General features: G+C 34.6%; 1 protein-coding gene across 7 annotated transcripts in view; it reads right to left on the bottom strand.

Annotated features, from left to right (window-relative positions):
* PDS5B (PDS5 cohesin associated factor B) overlaps nucleotides 1-22,104 on the bottom strand; it is a 190,245-nt gene that overhangs the window by 9,971 nt on the left and 158,170 nt on the right. For 5 of the 7 annotated variants that reach the window (XM_032150511.2, XM_032150505.2, XM_032150503.2 and 2 more), the window contains exons 24-31: nucleotides 19,754-19,877; nucleotides 12,326-12,530; nucleotides 9,947-10,061; nucleotides 7,697-7,829; nucleotides 7,263-7,382; nucleotides 6,207-6,269; nucleotides 5,160-5,305; nucleotides 1,308-1,413 (exon numbers count right to left, since the gene is read on the bottom strand). In XM_032150511.2, the coding sequence (XP_032006402.1) occupies nucleotides 1,308-1,413; nucleotides 5,160-5,305; nucleotides 6,207-6,269; nucleotides 7,263-7,382; nucleotides 7,697-7,829; nucleotides 9,947-10,061; nucleotides 12,326-12,530; nucleotides 19,754-19,877 (1,012 nt within the window). The remainder of the gene's footprint in view (nucleotides 1-1,307; nucleotides 1,414-5,159; nucleotides 5,306-6,206; nucleotides 6,270-7,262; nucleotides 7,383-7,696; nucleotides 7,830-9,946; nucleotides 10,062-12,325; nucleotides 12,531-19,753; nucleotides 19,878-22,104) is intronic. The other 2 variants (XM_032150509.2, XM_032150506.2) reach the window with 1 other exon arrangement.

Here is a 22,104-nt window from a genome sequence, read left to right on the forward strand (position 1 = left end):
GGGCAGTATGGCTCAAGCCTGTAATCCCAGCACTTTGGGAGGCCAAGGCAGGCAGATCACCTGACATCAGGCGTTTGAGACCAACCTGGCCAACATGGTGAAAACCCGCCTTTAAAAAATACAAAAATTGGCCACACATGCTGGCACATGCCTGTGGTCCCAGCTACCCAGGAGGGTGATGCAAGAGAATCACCTGAACCCGGGAAGCGGAGGTTGCAGTGAGCCCAGATCGCGCCACTGCACTCCAGCCTGGGCGACAAAGTGAGACTGTGTCTCAAAAAACAAAACAAAACAAAATAAAAAAGAATAATTCTTTCTAAATGGAAATAAACACTCTGCCAAAATAAGTTATTGGAGAAACATGAAGATAAACTTCTTGGCATGTGTAATGTTGGACCCGTGGAAGACAAGATGGGCAGTAATATTTTAGAGAAAGTAAAAGTAATCATTTCTTGGTTAACCTCTCACCTCTCTTAATCATGCAGATTCAAACATTTTAACTTTTATTATTATGATAACCATAATCAAAAGTTGTAACAATGAAACCGCAGCAACAATTCATTTGGGCTAAAGTCACTTACTCTGATAAAGCTTACCAGCTAAGTATCCATAATTTATATACAGATAAGAAAACTGATTCTGATAGCCTAATTAGTTATTAAAGAAATGATCTGAAGCTGAACTGTAAAGTCAAAACGAACCCAGTTAAGTCCACTGAGTTGTGTTAGAAGACATAACTGTATTTTGTGTCTATGCTAAAACTTTAGCAAATTTGTCTTAAAATAACACGAACTGTCTATCATACAAGTTATGATTTTATCATTTCTATTAAGATTTAAAAACTGAACAAGGACTTGACGAGAATTATAGCATTTTCTACCTCTAACAGCAGCTTATTTAGTAAAAGGCTCAAGAAATAAATTAAATGAAAGAAGCTTTAAGGATCCTCGTTCCATTCCCCTTCTCTAAGGCTAAGTCTAAATATCCTATGTTAACAAAAACAACAACAACAAAACCCCAAGCAAATGAGGAAAACAAAACAATACAAAAACCAAGCAGTTGAGTACGCAACTGGCAAGTCTAATACCAAAAATCTGAACAATTGAGATTACTTATCACATTGATAAGAAGCACAGATTCTATATACTTAAATTACATAGAGGATAATGATAAACTCAGGTTTGTGGTTAAAACCACTAAAATAAAATAAAATGTAAATTTGATAGTCATGTCAACTGGTTTCGGTGTAAACATTACTAAGTAAAATTATCATTAATATTATTATAAAATCAATGCAAATATCTCACCCTTACAAGATCAGAGTCGTCTCTCTTGTCGCTTTTTTTCCCCGGCAAAGGTGAGGACATTGTGTAATCTTCATTTTCACTGTGATCCATTTCAGAACTATCAAGCCTTTTAATAGAGACATTTGTAATTGTTATTACAATCAAATAACCTTACAAGCTTTTTCTGTTCCTAGTGTAGCTTTACGGATTTATGGAAAAAATTTCATTCTTCTCAAAAATGAATCAGCTTCATTCTACCATATTTGGTACCAACTCAACAAGCAATGAAGCTCATTTAATTTAATTTTAAAAATCAAAAATTTAAATCTAGTATTTTTCTAAGTCTTTTTAAAACCTAAATTCTATTTTGGGGTCAGATCATAGAACCAATTAAAGCTTTTCTTGTTGGCAGGTTAGCTTGGTCTACACTGCAACCTGCCCTGGTTCCTTACCCTATTCTATTTTTTCTTCTCTCTGTAGCATTTAATACTCTCTAACACACTATAATTATTATATTACTTATTGACTGCATTCCCCTGTTAGAATATAAGCATGAATCTTATGTCAATCAATTTTACTTATCAATGTATGCCAAGCACTTAAATTAGTGCCAGGCACAGAGTAGGCATTCATATAAAGGTCCAGGCTTCTGTCCTGGGTGGTCTCATCTTTATCTAGTTTTTAAAACTATTTATACATTGTTGAACTCTAACTCTCAATCTCTGGTCCAGCCACGCTGATTTCTAAACTCACATATCCAATTGTCTACTCAACACTTCACTTGAAATTCTAATGGGCACCTGATCTTTAATGTAGCCAAAATAGTTATTTGAACACTCTTCTTATTCCCACTTCCCCAAAACACACACATACAAGCAGAGCCTGTTCTTCCTCAAGGCTTCTATATCTTAGTAAACGGTACTGCCATCTCTCCAGTTACTCAGGTAAAAAGCCCAGGATACACCCTTAAATCCTCCCTTTCCCTAACTGTTCACATCTAATCCATCAGAAAGATCATCTGCATCTATCTAACATCAAAATAAATCTGTGGGTGGTCTAAAGGTAGTGAGTTATTCTCAACTGATTGTTCATAGTTAGTTACACATCAAACTCCTTGTTTTAACTCACTCCTCCCTTCTCACTACTGCATCTGACTACTCTTAAAAAAAAATCTGAAATTTGACTATTTACCATCTTCTTCCCTCCCTGCCATAGATTATGATTCGCTGACTCCTAACTGGTTTTTCTACCTCAATTCTAGCTCCTCTATAGTACATTCTACACAAATCATCAGGGCAATTTTTTTTTTTAAACCACAAATTAGATTGCTAGACTCCCTGGCAAATCTTTCAGTTGCACTTAAAATCAAATCCAAACTCCTTACCATGGTTCACAAAGTCCAAACATAATCAGGCTACCTCTCAACTTCCTCTCATAATTTTCCCCTCATTCCTACTCTCCAACCAAACAGGTTTCTCAAATATACCTACTTCATTCCCCTGGAAACAGTCCCACTAAACAGATGGAATTTGGAAGACAAAAAATAACAAAACAGATTGGTCAAACGTTGAAAGAAAGTTTAAAGAAAACTATATTGAAAAAGTATAAATTAGGATACTTTTGTGTTGAATAACAAACGGATGATAAGGAGAGGGTGACATTATACTTGTCTTGAAAGCAAACAAGGGAAGCCAATTAAGATCTCTGAGCAATGAAATAACATCACAACAGTAGTATTTTTAAACGATTATCTAGCAGTGATACAACATACACAGTTGAGAGGAATAAGGAAGTAAATTAGTCAAATACAACAATAATTAAAGAAAGAAAATGAACTAAATGATGACAGTAAAAAGAGAAGTACAAAACATTGCATAGAAAAAAGTGAGCAAAACTTAGCAACTAAACAAATATAGAGGGGGGGAGAGTCAAACACAATTTCGAGGCTTTCTGCCTAGGTGAATTAGATCATCTTTGACTATAATGAGGAATTCAAGGAGAAAAACCAGTAATTTAGAAAAATGAGTTGATGGAAATGTTTCTGGTCATGTTAATATGAGGCCACTTGAGAGAAAATGTCCAACTGATATAACTAAAGGGTCACTTAGGTATTTAGCCACTAACATGCATTAATACAGGAATCTAGAACAAACAAAAGCTATAAATGCAATTTATTTTATTTCTATCATACTATATATCATTCAACAATTTATTCATTATAAGAAATTTGGTAAGATTTTATAGAATGTCACCTACCTTCTTTACTGATTAGTTATCAACAATGAAAAAGACAGTACAGTCTTTTAATAATAACTTGGCAAAAATCAATAAACAGTGGCAGTTTAGCCCTATACAATGCTCTGTGCTAACAAATCGTGCCCTAAGCACTTATGCTAAAACCAGTGAAAGGATGAATTAATTTTCCTTTTATTTTTCTCAAAGAATCATTTTAAAAACTCTTCTTTAATGAGCAAAGGACGTGAACAGACACTTCTCAAAAGAAGACAAATGGTCAACCATTAAAAAATGCTCATCATCGCTAATCATCACAGAAATGCAAATCAAAACTATGAGATACCATCTCACATCAGTCAGAATGGCTATTACTAAAAAGTCAAAAAACAGATGCTGGTGAGGCTGCAGAGAAAACAGAACGCTTATACGCTGTTGGTGGGAATGTGAATTAGTTCAGCCACTGTGGAAAACAGTTTGGAGATTTCTCAAAGAACCTAAAACAGAACTACCATTTGATCCAGCAATCCCATTACTGGTTATATACCCAAACGCAAATAGATCATTACACCAAAAAGGCACATGCACTCATCTGTTTAATGCGGCACTACTCACAATATCAAAGATATGGAATCAACCTAGGTACCCATCAATAATGGACTGGATTAAAAAAATGGAATTCATATATACCATGGAATACTACGCAGCCATAAAAAGGATGAAATCATGTACTTCACAGCAAGGAGGCCATAGTCCTGAGCAAATTAACACAGGAATAGCAAACCAAATACTGCATGTTCTCATTTATAAATGGGAGGGAACATCGAACACACATGGGCATACACATGGAAACAACAGACAATGCGGACTCCTGGGGGAGCTGGAGAAAGGAGGATGTGAGCTGAAAAACTACCTATTGGGTACTATACTCACTACCTGGATGCAATATACCCATGTAACAAACCTGCACATGTACCCTCTGTATCTAAAATAAAAGTTGAATTTTAAAAAACCGAAAAAGCAAAAACACACTTTTAAAACAAACAAAAAAGTTTATACATGTACATGGTACTATACAAATAAATTCAAATGATACCAGAAAGTATAAAATAACCTCCCCTTCTATACTAGGTTAACATAAACACTGTTAAGATTTTGTATATTCTTCAAAAAAAACTTTCTATGCATATAAAAACAAATGTGAACATAAATCTGCTTTCAAAACTTAAAGATTCCATAATGCTGTTTTATATACTTTGCCTTTTTCACTCAATACTGTATCGTGGAAACTCTTCCACACTAACTCAGACCTCATCATGTTTAATGACTATGTATTCCATTGTATCATACACCATAATATATCAGTTTTACAACTGCTACACACTGAGGTTGGAAACTAGTTTATGTGTATAACGCAGATTACCCTCAACAAGCTAAAGAATGAAAGACTAAGATGGAGCACCCATCCAAAATGAGGAAGCAAATAAGTATGAACTTGTGACTACCAATGTTAAATGGAAAAATTAAGTAATACATTACTTTCCATTTACTGACATGAAACATTTTGGATTGTATCATTTCAGATCTCATAGCCTTGCTAGAATCCTTAAATGAAAATTGTGGCATTTCTTTTGTACTTACCTTCCCTTTATTCTTCCAGGAGAGCTTGGATTTGAGCTGCTGCTTGCATTGCTTACAGTTTCCATTCGTGATGATTTGGTCTGAGACTGTTTGCCTGCTGATGAAAGTGGCTTGTTAACAGCTCCTAGAACATTGGTTGTTTTAGGCTGAAATGAGAAATGCACATCTCTTTTTATTTGGTTAAAGCCAAAAGAAAGTTACATGTAAAGAACCATAAATAACATCTCTCTTAAAGTATTTACTTACAAATCATGAAAAATGTGTCTATCCTTAAGCAAAATAGTAAGTATAAACTAAATATCACTTGAACAAATTAAAAACTATACAGACAGCATAACAGTTGAATTTCTTAGTTATTTGGAGAAAACAGCTTACATAAAAAGTGAGAATAAATGAAATGAATAATCAACAATGAAAATAGATAATTAGACTCTTGCCATGGAAAGACATAAGAATATGCTTTTTTGGCCGGGTGCGCTGGCTCACGCCTGTAATCCCAGCACTTTGGGAGGCCGAGGTGGATGGATCACGAGGTCAGGAGATCAAGACCATCCTGGCTAACACGGTGAAACCCTGTCTCTACTAAAAATACAAAAAATTAGCCGGGCATGGTGGCAGGCATCTGTAGTCCCAGCTACTCGGGATGCTGAGGCAGGAGAATGGCTTGAACCCAAGAGGAGGAGCTTGCAGAGAGCTGAGATGTGCCACTGCACTCCAGCCTGGGCGACTGAGTGAGACTCCGTCTCAAAAAAAAAAAAAAAAAAAATGCTTTTTAATATTTTTTTTTATATTGATATTAACCTAAGAAGTCTAAGAATCAGGTCTCCTAGGACTTTCTTACAAGCTAAAAAGTAAGTTTGTGTATTTCAGCTTGTGTATATCTAGTAAATATAATTATTTCTTACTAGTAAATGGAAGATACTTAATACTTATATTTTCTAGCTTGAGAATATAAATTTTTGAAGAAATACAAAATAACACAATTTTGCCAATAATCACGCTAAAATAAGCTACCACATAAAAATTAAAATGATTCTCAAAACATACTTTTCCAGGAGTGAAAAATGATTTCATTTCAGGAGGCAGATAATTTTTGGTGTTACTGAAATTCTACAACCAAGAGAAAAAGAAGTTGTCAGTGAATATTAAAACACTATCTACGAGGTGGTTCAAAAGCCAACAAAGCAAACAGCAGTTTTTTTTATTTAAACTAAATTATCATATGAAACACAAAATTTCAGTCACTGATTTTAACTACTGCAGTAAGGTTAAACCAACCTCATGCCAACTCTAATATTAACAAAACATATTTGAGCTCTAACATGTTAGAGCTCTAACAGTGCATCAGAAAACATATGCTTCTTTAATAACACACATGCTTCTTTAATAATACCATATGTATATGAAAGATCACATATACATACTCCTATTACTCTGCTCACACCAGCGTTGACAGCCCTTTTAGCTACTGAGCAATCCTACAGGTCTGTTCCAAATCTCTATACACTGGTAAGGTCTTAACTGGCATTTTGCTTTAAAAGCAAAAAGAGGTTAGTGGTTATTTCCAGACTCTGTTACTCACTATGTTCAGCTAAATTATGAGGAATTAAATAAATAAATTATGAGGGAGTAAGAGGCATTGTGGGAAACACTTTTTACATCTCATATCACACTCGAGTTTTTGGAGCATGGTTTGGTAACACTCTTGTAGTATTCCCAGGGTCTTAGGCATGTTCCAGTGTCTGTTCTCTGCTTGTTTCCTCATACCAATTATAAATCCCAATAAATGGCTTTTAACTTCAGACTGTATCTCTATCAGCACTCTCCTTCCCATTTTGAACAATGGCCATTAATTCACAGATTCACATGCTTTGATCACATTTCTGCCTGTGCTCTGTCTTAAAACTGAACATAAACACCAGATCATCCTAATATCTGAACCTTATGTGTGTCCTTCAGTTTGACTCATATTCTGGTTCTGATCTTAAATCACATTCTTAAGACTCACAGCAATTTTTCCATGATCCTTCCTGATCTTCATACAACCCAGTGCTGAGAATACATTTTATTTCAACTTACACAAACAAATTGTAAAGTAACTACCTTGTCAGGTTGAGTGAAGAAACGAGCTGGTAGTACTGGGTCTTTAGGAGATTCCAAACTGTATGTAGTACTCTTTGACATGATGATATTCATGGCAACATCACACACAGTGTACAGTTTCTGCAATAGTATATTTTTAAAAAACAGATACTTACGCTAGCAATCTAAACTCTGTAAACTAGGAATAATTTCAGAACATGAATCCAGTCTGAATAGTAAACTAATGAAAGCAATAGTCTGTGTAAGCATTTTAGCTTACACTACTGGTTTTGCTCATTTACTTGTAATAAAATTACTAATTCTACGTTAGTAATTCTAATTACTAATAGAAAAAATCATTTGATGCCATCTATAAATACTACAGAAGTTTCATACCTTACCCCTAAATTTTTAAATCAATATGGAACCATAATTATTCACAAAGAATTACATACTTCATTCATTTTTGCATCATCTGGTCCTTGGGCATCTTTTGTTTGTTTAATATTTTCTACCATCTTTCTGATAAATGCATGACTGTTATTTTCATTTTTAGCCATTAATATTTCCAGAACAAACCAAAGACATCTAAAAAAAAAAAAAAGTAAAAAAGAAATATAGAAAAAAATCATCCTTTGTTAAATATAAATGCACTAATTCTAAATATAAATATAACGAACCTAGATTGTATAACTCCAGGAAGAAAAAAAAAAGAAACAGTTACAAACCAGCAGGGAAAAAGAATATGTCACACAAACACATAAAAACAGGTCAACAATGCAGACATGAGCTTATAAGATCCCTTCTTAAAATCTCACTAGATTTCCAAGGAGGCAGGTTAACGGGGAAACACAAATGGTAGAAAGGATGAAGTTATCTTAACCCTCAGCTATGACAGGGAGTTAAAGACTGTCAAAGGAATAGTGGGGCCACAGATCAAGTGAGGCCTCAGATACTCAAGACTGACTACAGTCCTGATGGGAACTCTTCAAGAGAATACAACTGCCTTATTAAATATAAACAGTTAAGAATATTCATTAATAGAAAAAGTCACGATTGACAACTATAAGCATTGTCTTTGCTTAAAAAGGGAAAAATTAACAGAAAGCTTCAGTAGCTCAGTTTTAAAGTTAATTATGTAAAACTCTATTCAATAAAAAATGAAAAGTGTTTTGCCTATGTATTATACAGACAGAAAGGAACAAAGTTATAGTTGATGCATAGAGGAGAAAAGCAATGGGGGAAGGAGAGAAATGTGAAGCAAGGTATTATTCTAGAACAGAAAAGAAATAACCTTTAGGAACTCAGGTACAGGATAAGTTCTTCTGAAATGGCTCCCTGATAGAATGGAGATTACGCATGGCTACACTGGGGCTACTTAGAAATACAACCGTTAAGTGTCTAGTAAATTCCAAAGGATGTTTTATTTGTTTTTAAAATGTTCTCAGAAAGAAGTGGCTAGAAGTTTTCAACAGTTTTAATCACTCTAACACAAAACTAATTTTGATAGAACTAATTTTTTTTTTTTTTTAAATAGAGACGGAGTCTCACTCTGTTGCCCAGGCTGGAGTGCAGTGGCGCGATCTTGGCTTACTGCCAACCTCCACCACCCAGGTTCAAGCAATTCTCCTGCCTCAGCCTCCCAAGTAGCTGGGACTACAGGCACGTGCCACCACATCTGGTTAATTTTGTTGTATTTTTAGTAGAGACGGGGTTTTACCATGTTGCCCAGGCTGTTCTGGAACTCCTGACCTCAGGTGATCCACCCACCTCAGCCTCCCAAAGTGCTGAGATTACAAGCATGAGCCACCAGGCCTGGCCGAACTAATTTCTCATCTTTAAAAAAGGAAACTGCAGTGGGAAAAAAATGGCATTTTTTCCTTTGCCATGAGAATTCATCATTAATTTGATTTTATTCTCCTGAGGCTTCTCAAATTATTTAACTATAAAATACTTCTATAAATTAAGACATTAAGAAATATTTTAATATAATAGGAAACTAAAGGCATCATAAATTAGCTGATTAAAAATCCCAATGGTAATCTTGTATGGTAACTGAACGAGGACCAGGGTCTCGAGCTTATTTAAAGAATTATGCTGGTCTTAAAAAGATTTCTCTAAATATCACTGTATTCCTATTCCCCATCCAGGCATGTACAGTGTTTTCAGTCTTCAAGCAATAATCTTTGAAAGAATTACAAATATTTTAAACTCTAGTTGGAGAATCACCAATTAAGTAATAAGTGGGAGTAGTTCCCCAGTTACGAATTTGGCCCATTGTTAAATGAGGCCATTCTCTTTCTACAGAGGAAGATAGTTATTGCAAAGAAAAATGTGCTTACTACATGAGTAAAAGCAAGATTATTAATTGACCTCATATGAAAATCTACACAGTTTCAGAAGGAAGAAGGAAAAGATAAGAAATGGAATGGAAATTTTAATGAATTACTTCAATAGAAAAGGAACACCAGACTGGTAAAGAAACATAACTATAATAATTATGATTAAGTTTTGGGAAACTACATTAAAAATGTAATATAAAGAGATGGTATGAAAAAAGAAAGACAAGAGAGCAAATAAAGAACCTTAAACGCCTAAGAAATGAAATACATCAATAAACTAATTATAATTGAGATCCAATTATCAGCATTAAGGAGAAAAAATAACTTTCAGAAAATATGAAAATGGGATGGAAAAAGTCTTACTCTTTAACATCTTTAAGTTGTTCAATATCCTGTACTTTGACATAATCTGGGTCATGTGCCAAAAGGTGAATTGTATATGGAACAACATACTCTGGTAGAAGAGACAATAATTTTTCTGAAAAAGAAAAAAAAAGAAAAAGAAAAAAACAAAACAAAAATATCCAGGTTAGAAAACCAAATCTTACACACTCTTTCGTACTATATTTTCTGCATCCCAACAGTTCACCACAATGACTTGAAGAAAAATATATTGAAATACCCTGTGTTGAGGTACCTGATAAACAGTCTATTCATTCATCTACCATGTTCATATTGAAATGGTCTACTAAATACACCATGGGCTGAGGCTACAAAAACAAATATTTCAGTTTTAAAATATATAAGGAAAAAGTGACCCAAACAAACTATATTCAAGAGTGAGAGAAAAAACATCTATTTTTCCTATTAGAAGTGACCCTATGTTTAACACTCTCTTCTAAGCTGCTGAGCAAAATGAGTAACATCTAGTATTTTTCAGAGTCAGTATGGAACAACAAGAGGTTGATACTACTTGTAACAGAAGAACGGAATAAAGGAACAGAGTTAAGAGTTTCTAGGGCATTTTAAATAAAGAAACAGCTATTTAGTTTAAATGCAATTATTTTTGTATGTTGGCTGAGATAAGCATATTCTGTTAGAGAGGTCAGAATGGTAATCCTAATTGGTTTAATAAAGGGTACACATAGACTGGGACTCATATTCTGGACAATTTCCATTTATTTTTCCTATTTTTCAAATAAAAATATAAATTGGATGTTTTAACCTCATGTATATGTGTCAATAAAGCATCAAATTTTCTTTATTTCTATTGCTACATCTACAGAGAACAGTTTGTGTTTAACATCATTCATTTCAAGGCCGATGTGGAAAGAAAAAGGTAACACGGTTCAAAATCTGGTGAAATTAAAATTAAATTCTATCAAATATTTATTGAGTGTTTACTATGTTCCAGGCCTATATCAGAATCTAAAAATATAAAGATGAGTAAGACTAGGTAAAGAGCTCACACTAAAGCATAATCAGAGACAGAAGCTACACTTCAATGTGAAAGGTGCACCAAAGTAAGAATGGCTAACACATACTGAGCACTTCTTTGGGCCATACATTGTGCCAGGACTGTATGTAATTTTTCAAATTCTCACAACAACCACAAGCAATCAGTATAATTATACCAATTTTGCAAATAAGGAAACTAGGGCACAAATGATTAAGTAATCTGACAAAATACGACCAGTAAACGGCAGAGGTGAGATGTGACTGCAGAACCCTCACATTTTCCAGCGGAAGGAAGAAAAAGAAAGAGGGTCACAGTGATGTAGTAACCCCAAAACTGTATTTTAAAGCACTCAAAAGGTGTCAACCATGTTCCTTGGTTTTGTTCATTGTTTGTTTGTCTGGAAACGGGAGGCAATTTCCAGATAGAGTTGACAACAGAGAAAAAAGACTGTTACACAAATTTCAAGTAATCGAAAGTAAATGAAACACAGATTTCACAATAGCAGAAAGCAAGCTTGAAACTCAGGCTGAGAGCAAACTATAAAGGGCTATAAGGTGTTTCAACTTTATCCCACAAGCAACAGAGAATCAACAGAAATTTCAAGCAAGGGACTGATGTGATCTAATCTGTTTTAGAAGGATAATTTTGATAGCAATGTGATACAGCAGGCAGTGGGTCAGAGGCACGGGAACAATGACGACAGGGAGGCAATGTATACAAGAATCCAAGTGAAAATACAGCAAGGTAGAAGAGTAGAAGATAAATGTTCAAGACATTTGGAGAAAGAATTAACAGAATTTGGTGACGGATGAGACGAGGGAAAAACGGTATGAATAATGCCTCTGATTTCTGACTGAGATAAATGGATGGATTTCAATGCTGTTCGTTAAATCATAGAAGTCAAGAGGCACACCAACTAACCTTAATGGGGTAAAGTGAGCAGATGAAAAGTAGGCACGCAAACACCTGATATTAATGTCAGCTACAGGTGAGAACAAACAACAAAGATCAAAGACCTGTACTTTTTTTCAACTAAAATAAGATAATGCTCAGACAATCTATATAAACGTACAAATTTTACTATTCTGTTAAAAGTACCTCCAATGTCACTGTTTATTTTCCTTGGCCATTTAGTCCTTTACATAAAGAGATATAGGTTGATATTTAAGTACCATGCATTTTTTAAATGACCGTTATATTAAATGAAAAGCAGTTATCGAAAAATGGTAATAAGTGTCAATTACAAATAATAAATAACAGTAATATCATATATCATGTTGTATTCTATAAAACTGAAACTAGCAGGCTGAAAAAGTATCCTTTTTATTTTCTTATATGCTTACCACTAACAGCTGCATGCTGCTTCAGATACTCCCGCCTTACATTTATATTTTTCACCAAACATTGCCTAGCATGAGCTCTTCTCTCCTTTACAGGATCTTTTGCACAAAGGGCACAGATTGCCATATACTCAAGTGGAAGCCGTAAACGGGAAAGGCCTTTGTGAAGTTTCTGGGCAAACACTTGTCTTACTTGATAGCATTCATCCTGTAAAGACACAATTATTCCAGATATTATTCAAATGGCAGCAAAGAGTAACAACTTCAGATATAAAATTTTCTATTTTAAGTAAAGAAAAGAGTAAACAGTAGCAAGTTTATCTACAATAATTGCTTCACTGCTCAAAAGAGTGACATGTTGTGACTAAAGTTCATTTCAAAGCTGCAATATTCATCTGGGCCCTAATAAGTACCAGTTAGATGTGTTAGAAAACAAACATACTTTTAAAACAGAAAAAAACTAGTAAATATAAATCTGCCCTAACTTAAATAACATAGAAAAATTAAGGTTTAAACACCATCTCATATATATCTTTTTCATTTACTGGGCAAGATAAAACTGTCCAATTTATACATTTTAGTTCTATCACTGAAAAAAACTATTCATATTAAAATGTACAACTCTAGCTGGGCATAGTGGTACACACCTGTAGTCCCAACTACTCGGGAGGCTAAGGCAGACATAGCAAGACCCTGTCTCTTAATAAAGAAATAAAAAGCACAACTCTGAAGGTAAGGATTACTAATCCACTTCAGAAACACCAAATTATTTTGACTTCTATACTTAAACCAGGCTGATTATTACCCGTGTGCCTGCTTAACTCATACTACTCCCCTCTCCTAAACTACCCACCCCTAGTCTCCTAGCTAACTCCTACTTATCCTTAAAGACAGCTTATATATCAGACAGAAAGCAGTGTGTAATCTGTATCCAGCACCCACCTCTGTGATCTTAGCATTCTGTACTTATCTCCAGCATAGCATTTAGTATAAAGTATTAAAATTAAAATGATTGGTTTAAATGTCTGTCTTACCCATCAGTACTTGTTTCTTGAAGAAAAGAATTGTGTTTTTACCTCTCTAAGCCTAACACAAAACCTGGCACATAGATGATCAGAAGTTTTTCTGAACGACACTAGTTCCCCCTTATCAGTGGAGGTAGAGGATACATTCCAAGACCCACAGTGGATGCCTGAAACTGAGGATAGTACCAAATGCTATATATATTATGCGTTTTTCTAGATATAGATACCTATAATAAAGTTTAATTTATAAATTAGGCACAGCAAGAAATTAACAATAACTAATAATAAGATAGAACAAGTATAACAATATACTATAATAAATGTTATGTGAATGTGGTCTCCCTTGTTCTTAAAATATCTTACTGTGGAAAAGCAAAACCACAGATAGGGCCGACTACTGCACAGGGAAAAGTTCAAACTTTTCTACACGGCCTACAAAGACCTTCATGATTACACCTTACACTCCACCAATTAAATAAGGTATGGTGTGTTTTTTACTATTGTAACAATTTCTTCATCTAGAATGATCATTTAGTTTATCTTCCCCAAAAATCTTGGTCATAACATCTCGTCCTTATCTTTAAATCCTTATTTTATAATCTTTCATTTCATTTAAATTTCAGTTTATCAAAATAGCAAACATCTACTTTTAGAGAAGTAGTCTAAAGAGCTTCTGCACAGCAAAAGAAACAAACCATCAACAGAGTAAACAGACAAATTACAGAATGAGAGAAAATTTTTGCAAACTATGCATCCAACAAAAGTCTAATATCCAGAATCTATAAGAAACTTAAATTAACAAACAAAAACCAAACAACTCTGTTAAAAAGTGGGCAAAGGACAAAAACAGACACTTTTCAAAAGAAGATACACACACAGCCAACAAGCATATGAAAAAACGTTCAACGTTGTTAATCATTAGTGAAATGCAAATGAAAACCACGAGACACCATCTCACACCAGTTGGAATGGCCATTATTAGAAAGCCAAAAAATAATAGATGCTGGTGAGACTATGGAGAAACGGGAGCACTAATACAATGCTGGTGAGAATGTAAATTAGTTTAGCCATTGCGGAAAGCAGGTTGGTGATTTCTCAAAGAACTGAAAACAGGACTACCATTTGACATAGCAATCCCATTACTGGGTATATACCCAAAGGATTATAAATCATGTCTACCATGAAGGCACATGTATGTATGTATATGTTCACTGCAGCACTATTCACAACAGCAAAGACACACAATCAATCTAAATGTCCATCAACAGTACACTGGATAAAGAAAATGTGATACAGATACACCATGGAATACTACATGTGCTTTTTGCAGCAATATGTATGGAGCTGGAGGCCATTATCTTTAATGAATAAAGGAACAGAAAACCAAATACTGCTGTTCTCACTTGTAAGTGGGAGCTAAACATTGAGTACACGTGAACACAAAGAAGAAAACAACAGACACCAAAGCCTTCTTGAGGGTGGAGGGTAGGAGGAGGGTGAAGATGGAAAACTACCTTTTGGGTACTATAATTATCACCTGGGTGATCAAATAATCTTTACACCAAACCCCTGTGACAAACAATTTACCTATCTAACAAACCTGTACATGTACCCCTGAACCTAAAGTTTAAAACACACACACACACACACACACACACACAGAGGCCGGGCGCAGTGGCTCACGCCTGTAATTCCAACACTTTGGGAGGCCAAGGCAAGTGGATCACCTGAGGTCAGGAGTTCGAGAGCAGCCTGGCCAACATGGTAAAGCCCTGTCTCTACTGAAAATATAAAAATTAGCCAGGTGTGGTGGTGGGCACCTGTAATCCCAGCTACTTGGGAGGCTGGGGCAGGAGAATCGCTTGAACCCAGGAGGCAGAGGTTACAGTGAGCCGAGATCGCACCATTGCACTCCAGCCTGGGTGACAGAGCAAGACTCCATCGGGGGGGGGGAAAAATTAGCTGTGGGGAGGGAAGGGGAAGAAGCAGTCTAGTTTTCACAGAAACAGTTACCTACCCTCATATTCCATGAAACAAAGTTAACATAACTCACCCTGCCCTCAGTATCAGTCCCACAGAGGAGAGGAGTCTCTGTTATAGAATTATTATGAAAATACCCAATTACAAAGTGGGTAAGTAAAAATCCACACATCACAAGCGTATTCACAAATGAACAGGCCATTAATTAAAATCCCAATCAAGTCCAAGTTTTTGTCCCTCTCTGACTAATCATTCAGGATGCAACAATACAAGACAAATTAATTGCAATGTCAATCCTTGAATCATCACACAAGTAGCAGGTTTTCAAAAAGTATCAAAGTGATGTTAGAGAACTGGGAAATCATAGGCAACTCCACTAACATAAATAACAACTGAAGAAGAGAAAATTGACAGGAATGATGACACACACATAGGTACTTCAAGAGAATCATGTGAATAAACAAGTATAAAAAGCGCTACTGGGAACTGAGGAAGTCTTCAAATATTTTTCTGCAAAGATGATTATCTTTTTGACTGGTATTACAAAAGTTAAATGTGAAGTAAAGAATAGAGTAATACAATTTTATCTGAAAAAAATGTACCCTCAAAAAAGCAAACACTGGATATAATTGGTTAAACATAAGAAAAAAACAGATGGTGTCTAATATTACAAAGGTCCCCGCCCCCCCCAGATAAAGTTCCAATCAAAGCTTTTATTCACTACTGACTATGAAATTAATTTTAGTCTGCAGCTTAAGTAAATTCACTTTTAGTAGCCTTTTCTAATACAAAGTATCTCAAAACTACCATTAATACCATGTAAACAGTTCAATTAGTTTGTGTATCTCACTGTATTATTGATACATCTCTATTTTCTGTTCTCCTAAGAAATTGTTAGCTTCTTTGGGCTACAACCATGACTTACTCATCTTTGTATTTCCAGAACTTAGAACAATGTACAGCACACAGAAGTACAGAGTAAATCTTTCATGAACTGAATTCCAAGTTCTAAAATATCTAAGTAATTATTAAATTATGTTAAAATTCATATTGTTTTATTAAATTTCTCCAAATGTACTTTCTGTTCAAATACATAACAGCAGCCTCCCAGATACAATACTGCATTTAAAGAGCCCCAACTCAAGAAATAAAGTACATGTAGTAAAGCGCAAAGCATAGTCTTGTATGTATCAGAGGACAGCAGATAAAATCCATAGGAAATCAAAGACTTCTTCCAGCTAAAAGAATCAGAGGGAGTTTTGTAAAGAAGGTTGTGTCTGAGCACTGACTTACAGAAAGGGTTAGGCTGGATGTGTGGAAATGGGAGAGTAAAGAGAAAATTAAAGGCAGCAAATTACAAGGCACATAAAAGAAAAAAAGCTGTTCAGCTACATGAAATGAGGTTAAGTAAAGGAGAGTGTGCTCAACAAGATTTTTAAGTGTAGATTCGGGTTAAAATATTAGACGGGCTCAAACACCAGGTTGTATGTGCAGTTGTTTTTACAAGTACAAACCCCCTAAATATTTTTGGAACAGAGGAACGACATGATCATAACTGTAATTAGGGAAATTTACCAACAATAAAAAAGATTCCCAACAGTCCTGGTGAGAGCTAATGATGATTACAGCAATAAGAATGGTCAAGAAAGTATGAATAAAAATTATATAATGGATATCAAAGGACAGAATTATCTGTACTTTGCAACAAGGTGCAAGGACAAGCCAAGAGTCAAATATAAACCATGCTTTTATGTATAAGAAATGCCATTCAGATTTATTTAACACTTATATAGGCTCTATATGTCAAGAAAGAATAGATCTGGGAACTATTATATTTAACACTTATATAGGCTCTATATGTCAAGAAAGAATAGATCTGGGAAATATTATAAATCTCAATATTATATTCACAGAACATAAAAGTATAAAATTTCTGTTTAGCATTTGAAGTAGGACCTTAGTCTTGAAAAAAACTTAATGTTGCTCATGTAATAGTCACTTACATAGATGATGAGACGGTCAAAGAAGACTGTGTAAGTGAAGAAGTTGATCCTAGACAGATCCTCATAAAACACATACATTAAAAAAAAAAAAAGAGGAAGAGCCAGAAAATGTAATCAGATAAGTAAAGCAACAATCAAGAGACAGAAACGAAATAAGACAGTTTTAAGAATAAAGGAGCAATGAGTTGTGTCAAATATAATGAAGCCCAGTATCACTGGACTTGAGGACTTCGACAGAACATTTTTGGAAAACAACAAAGGCAAATGACAAAATATGAGTAGAGAAGACAGGATAAGAGAGTAAGAGAGACAAAGATAGATTATTCTTTCTTGAGGTTTGGAGGTTTAAAAAGAAGAGATGGGCATGTGATTTAAAGGAAGAACAGAATTACAGAAAAGCTTTGTTTAAAATAGGGTAATTTGATACGTTTCTAAGTTGTGAGAAGATGCTAGTAACTGATTTTTAACCACTGACACATGTTCCATAGTCAAGATAATTCCAAAGCTATCTTAAAGTTTAGGCCATTTGAACTTTCACCTTGGGAATTTGGTGCTTGAGGTGGCAATGTATAACAAATATTTGCTAGAAAAGGAAGTCCTCAGAAGTCAGTAACCGTGGATGCTTTTTACTTATAGTGGACATTTACCTAATGGCTGGCACATACTTCTTATATACTGTAAGTTTCAAATAAAGTCCATTTCTTGTATTTCCATACTTTGTGTTTTTTAAATATTTCCACTTCAATAATGATAGCAGCAAATGCTCTAAGAAATACCATACCAAGAACCTGATAGACTGCAAGCCTTACCATTTTAATAAAATAATTACTTATGTTGGTTTCTTCTAAGAAATGTAATAGATGCTTTTTAAACAATTTTCAGTTTCTTATAAGATTATCTCCAAAAATTAAGTGGGGAAACTAAACCAAGGAAGTTATGGGCTCCCCAAAATTCTTTTTTTTTTTTTTTTTTTTGAGATGGAGTCTCGCTCTGTTGCCCAGGCTGGAGTGCAATGGCACGACCTCGGCTCACTGCAACCTCTGCCTCCTGAGTTCAAGCGATTCTCCTGGCGTGAGCCACCGCGCCTGGCCAAAATAGCTGTTTTTAAAAGACTGAACTACCAGTCTTGACAAATCATTTGACAAAAATGATTACACTTTAAAAATAGATGACTATGTCTACAGAGTTATACATAAGTGGCAATTTAAAAATATGTACTAGAATAAAGGGTGGGGAGGAAGAATTGCAATGATCACTGAAGTAAATTCTTAAGACTACTTGGAAAAGAACAGAAAAACTAAGTGTAAAATAACGAAATTATTAATGAAAAACTCATACTGAAACTATTTTATTTACTAATGTGAAAGTCCTTTTTACTTTTCTCAATGATGCTAAAGACTTCTAAAGTGGTACAGTCCAAATATAAAGTTATTCTAACAAGAAATCCATAAAACTGGAATAGGAATCTGAAAGTTTCACTGCTTATAATCTGAAAACTTAACTCACTGAGTAATAAGGAATGCTTCTAACCTGAAATTAGTTCTATGTCATGTCTTTATAAAAGCATACATTTCGATACTGTTGTTTTCCTTTCAGGAACTGAATACATACAGTCAGTCTTCCTGATTTGCGGATTCTATATTTAGGAATTTGCATACTCATTAAATTTTATTTGTAACACCAAAATTAATACTTGAAGCAATTTTTGGGTCATTTGCAAAGTAAATACACAAAGCAGCAAAAAATGTAAGTAGCCAGATGTGCACATTCCCAGCTAATGTCAAAGAAGGCAACACTGTGCCTTCTTGTTTCAGCTTTCATACGTAAACAGTGTCCTTTTTGAAGTCTATTCAGTGCCACATTTTTCACAGTTTTGTGGTTGATGTTTTTGTTATTTCATGATGAAGTACTGTCTGGTGTTTCAAAGCACAAGAAGGCTCTGATATTCCTTACAGAGAAAATGTGTGTGCTAGATAAGCTTTGTTCAGGTATGAGTTACAGTGCTGTTGGCTGTGAGTTCAGTGTTAATGAGACAACTCTATATAATAAATAGTCTTTAAACAGAAACATACATAAAACAAGGTTGTATATTAACAGGATGATGAAAATGTTGTGGCCAGGGGCTTGAAGGAATCTATTCTGTGAGTTCTCCTAAGAGCAACTGTTCAGTATCTGCTAACTGAATGCCTGTGATAACATTATAGAACAAAACAATTACAAATAAGAAGATCAACTGTACTATGTTAGCAACCCAAAACTCAAATGACAGTTTCAGAACTCTGAAATATTTCTCATGCATAAATTTTTCAGAAACAAACAAATCATACACATTCAAGATTTTAATCTATGTATCACAGTGGATTTTTTTCCTTCCTAAAAGTCAAAGACCTTCAAAAAGTAGTTGTACACAGCCATTTCCTTACGTTGATAGCTAATGCGCATAGCTGATATTGTTCTAATGTGATGATTTCATGGTAACAGGGTTCTTGTGCCAGCTTCACAATAGCACTCCCAGCAGCAAGTCTCAGACGTGACATATCTGGTTTACTGAAAAATGAGTAGAATGAATATAGATTAGCATTTAAAATGTTTGTACAAAATCTTCTGTACATCTAATTTTATTAAAAATTCTGGCACAAAAAAGTTTTAAAAAAATGCTGTGATCTGAATGTTTGTGTCCCCCAAAATTCCTATGTTGAAATCCAAGTACCTAGGAGATAGTATTAGGAGGTGGAGCCTTTGGGGAGGTGATTAGGTCATTGTGGGAAACCCTCATGAATGGGATTAGTGCCTTTAAAAAGTGGCCTGAGAGGGCTTGTTTACCACTTCTGCCATTTGAGGACACAGCAAGAAGTCCAGCAGTCTGCAACCCTGGAGAGGGCCCTCACCAGAACCCAACCATGCTGGCACCCTGATCTTGGATTTCCCAGCCTCCAGAACTGTGAGATATAAATTTCTGTTGTTTATAAGCCTGGTATTTTATTACAGCAGTCTGAGCAGGCTAAGACAGAACATAATTTAGTGATACTGAACACCATATTACACTCATTTAACTTTGGAAGATGTTGTCTAATACCAAAAAATTCTTCTTTTAAACATAAGTCAATGCTAGTGTCACTCAAGTCATTTAATTCCCTCATTCTAAATAAAACAGGTCTTAGTCAAGTGTGGAAGAAATCTGTCTGTATGTTTAGTTGTTAGGTTTTATGTCTACTATGGATTTTGTTGGAGAAATGTTTATGCATAGATGAGGCACCAAATATGTTCTAGCTTGCTAATAAATCAAACACAACTACTGTGCTAAGCACAAAAGAAGAAGAATGAAAGCAGGTGTGGTGAGGAAAACATTACTATTCTTAGCTAGAATTCAACTTTTCAAATATTACCAAGAGGCTCTTTTTAAGTTCAAGGAAAGAAAACTGCTAAAATGAAGCACAATTCATAGAATTCCAGACCAGTAAATACATCTAAACAATCCTTCCTAATATAGTGATATATTAGCTGAAATAAAGGGGATCTTGAACAAATATAAGGAGGGAGAAGTAGTAACTCAAACAGAACTCCCTTTGTAGCTCTATAGTAAAAGATTGTTATTCAACATCCATGCAACAAATCTATGTCTATTGTGTACATATAGCACTGTGGGGTATTTAAAATAAAAGACACAGTCTTAGTTTTCCAAGACTTAATAATCTAGTTGGCCATGTAAAAATATTGACTGGATGCTAGCCAACATTAGTAAGTTTCTAAAGTTGTAGGACCTTGTCTCAAAGGCGTGTCTCATCTCATCAACAACAATATTCCAAGTAGCTATTAATCAGTAAATCATAGTTCTTAGTGCAAAAAGTACAAACCAACTGTTGGATGTTTTCCTCACAGATATGGATAACAGATGCTTCCTGTGTATCTGTCCTTAAAATTTCCCATCTGGACCAGAGGTTTCTATTTAACCTCGTAAACTTTTTTTGTTTTGTTGTTTTTAGCTTTATTAAGCAGAGGAAACTTTTCTTGAAACCAAATCTTACATAGAAGTTTAAGGTGTAAACACAAAAAATCACTTTTGCTTAAATAGGAATGCAAGCTTCCTACTTAAGGAAAGGACAGAGACCCCCACCTACCAACTCCCAAGACTCTACCTGTTATGTCTCTACCAGAAATACTTCTTATTCCAACTCTAGGCTCCCCCTAAATATTCCTGAATGTCATATGGGTTCCACAAAACACAGCTTAAGTGACATTATATACTGGGTATTATTCCAATTACATTACATATTTTAATACATATAATCCTTACATAAACTCTATAAGGAGATACTATTGTTATCCTCAATTTACAGATGAAGAATCTAAGACATGTGGAAGTTAAATAACTTGCTGATAAATAAAAGCAGCTGATGAATGGTGGAACCTCAATTTGAACCTGTGTAGTGTCTTCAATCTGCCTGAATGTTGTAAGCCACCAAAGTATTTTGCCTCTCTGATAAAAGTTTATATAGCTGAATATAATTGGCCAAATAAGAAGTATAAAATAATATAATTAATAAATTGATTTATAAGGCCAAATGTATTAACACTGAGGAAAATTTCTTTACCAGGCTGAGCTGATCAATACAAAATTATTTCAAATTCAGTAAAAATTTTAAATCAAAACATACTTATTATTTGTAAGTCCTAAACATTGGCATATATAAATTATGGGAATAGAGACATGAAAACAGAATAGAATAATTAATTAGAATAAAAGAAAGTAAACAGATACAGAATGAATAGTTTA

This window comes from Hylobates moloch, unplaced genomic scaffold, assembly GCF_009828535.3.
Source record: "Hylobates moloch isolate HMO894 unplaced genomic scaffold, HMol_V3 SCAFFOLD_4, whole genome shotgun sequence".
Classification (NCBI taxonomy): domain Eukaryota; kingdom Metazoa; phylum Chordata; class Mammalia; order Primates; family Hylobatidae; genus Hylobates; species Hylobates moloch.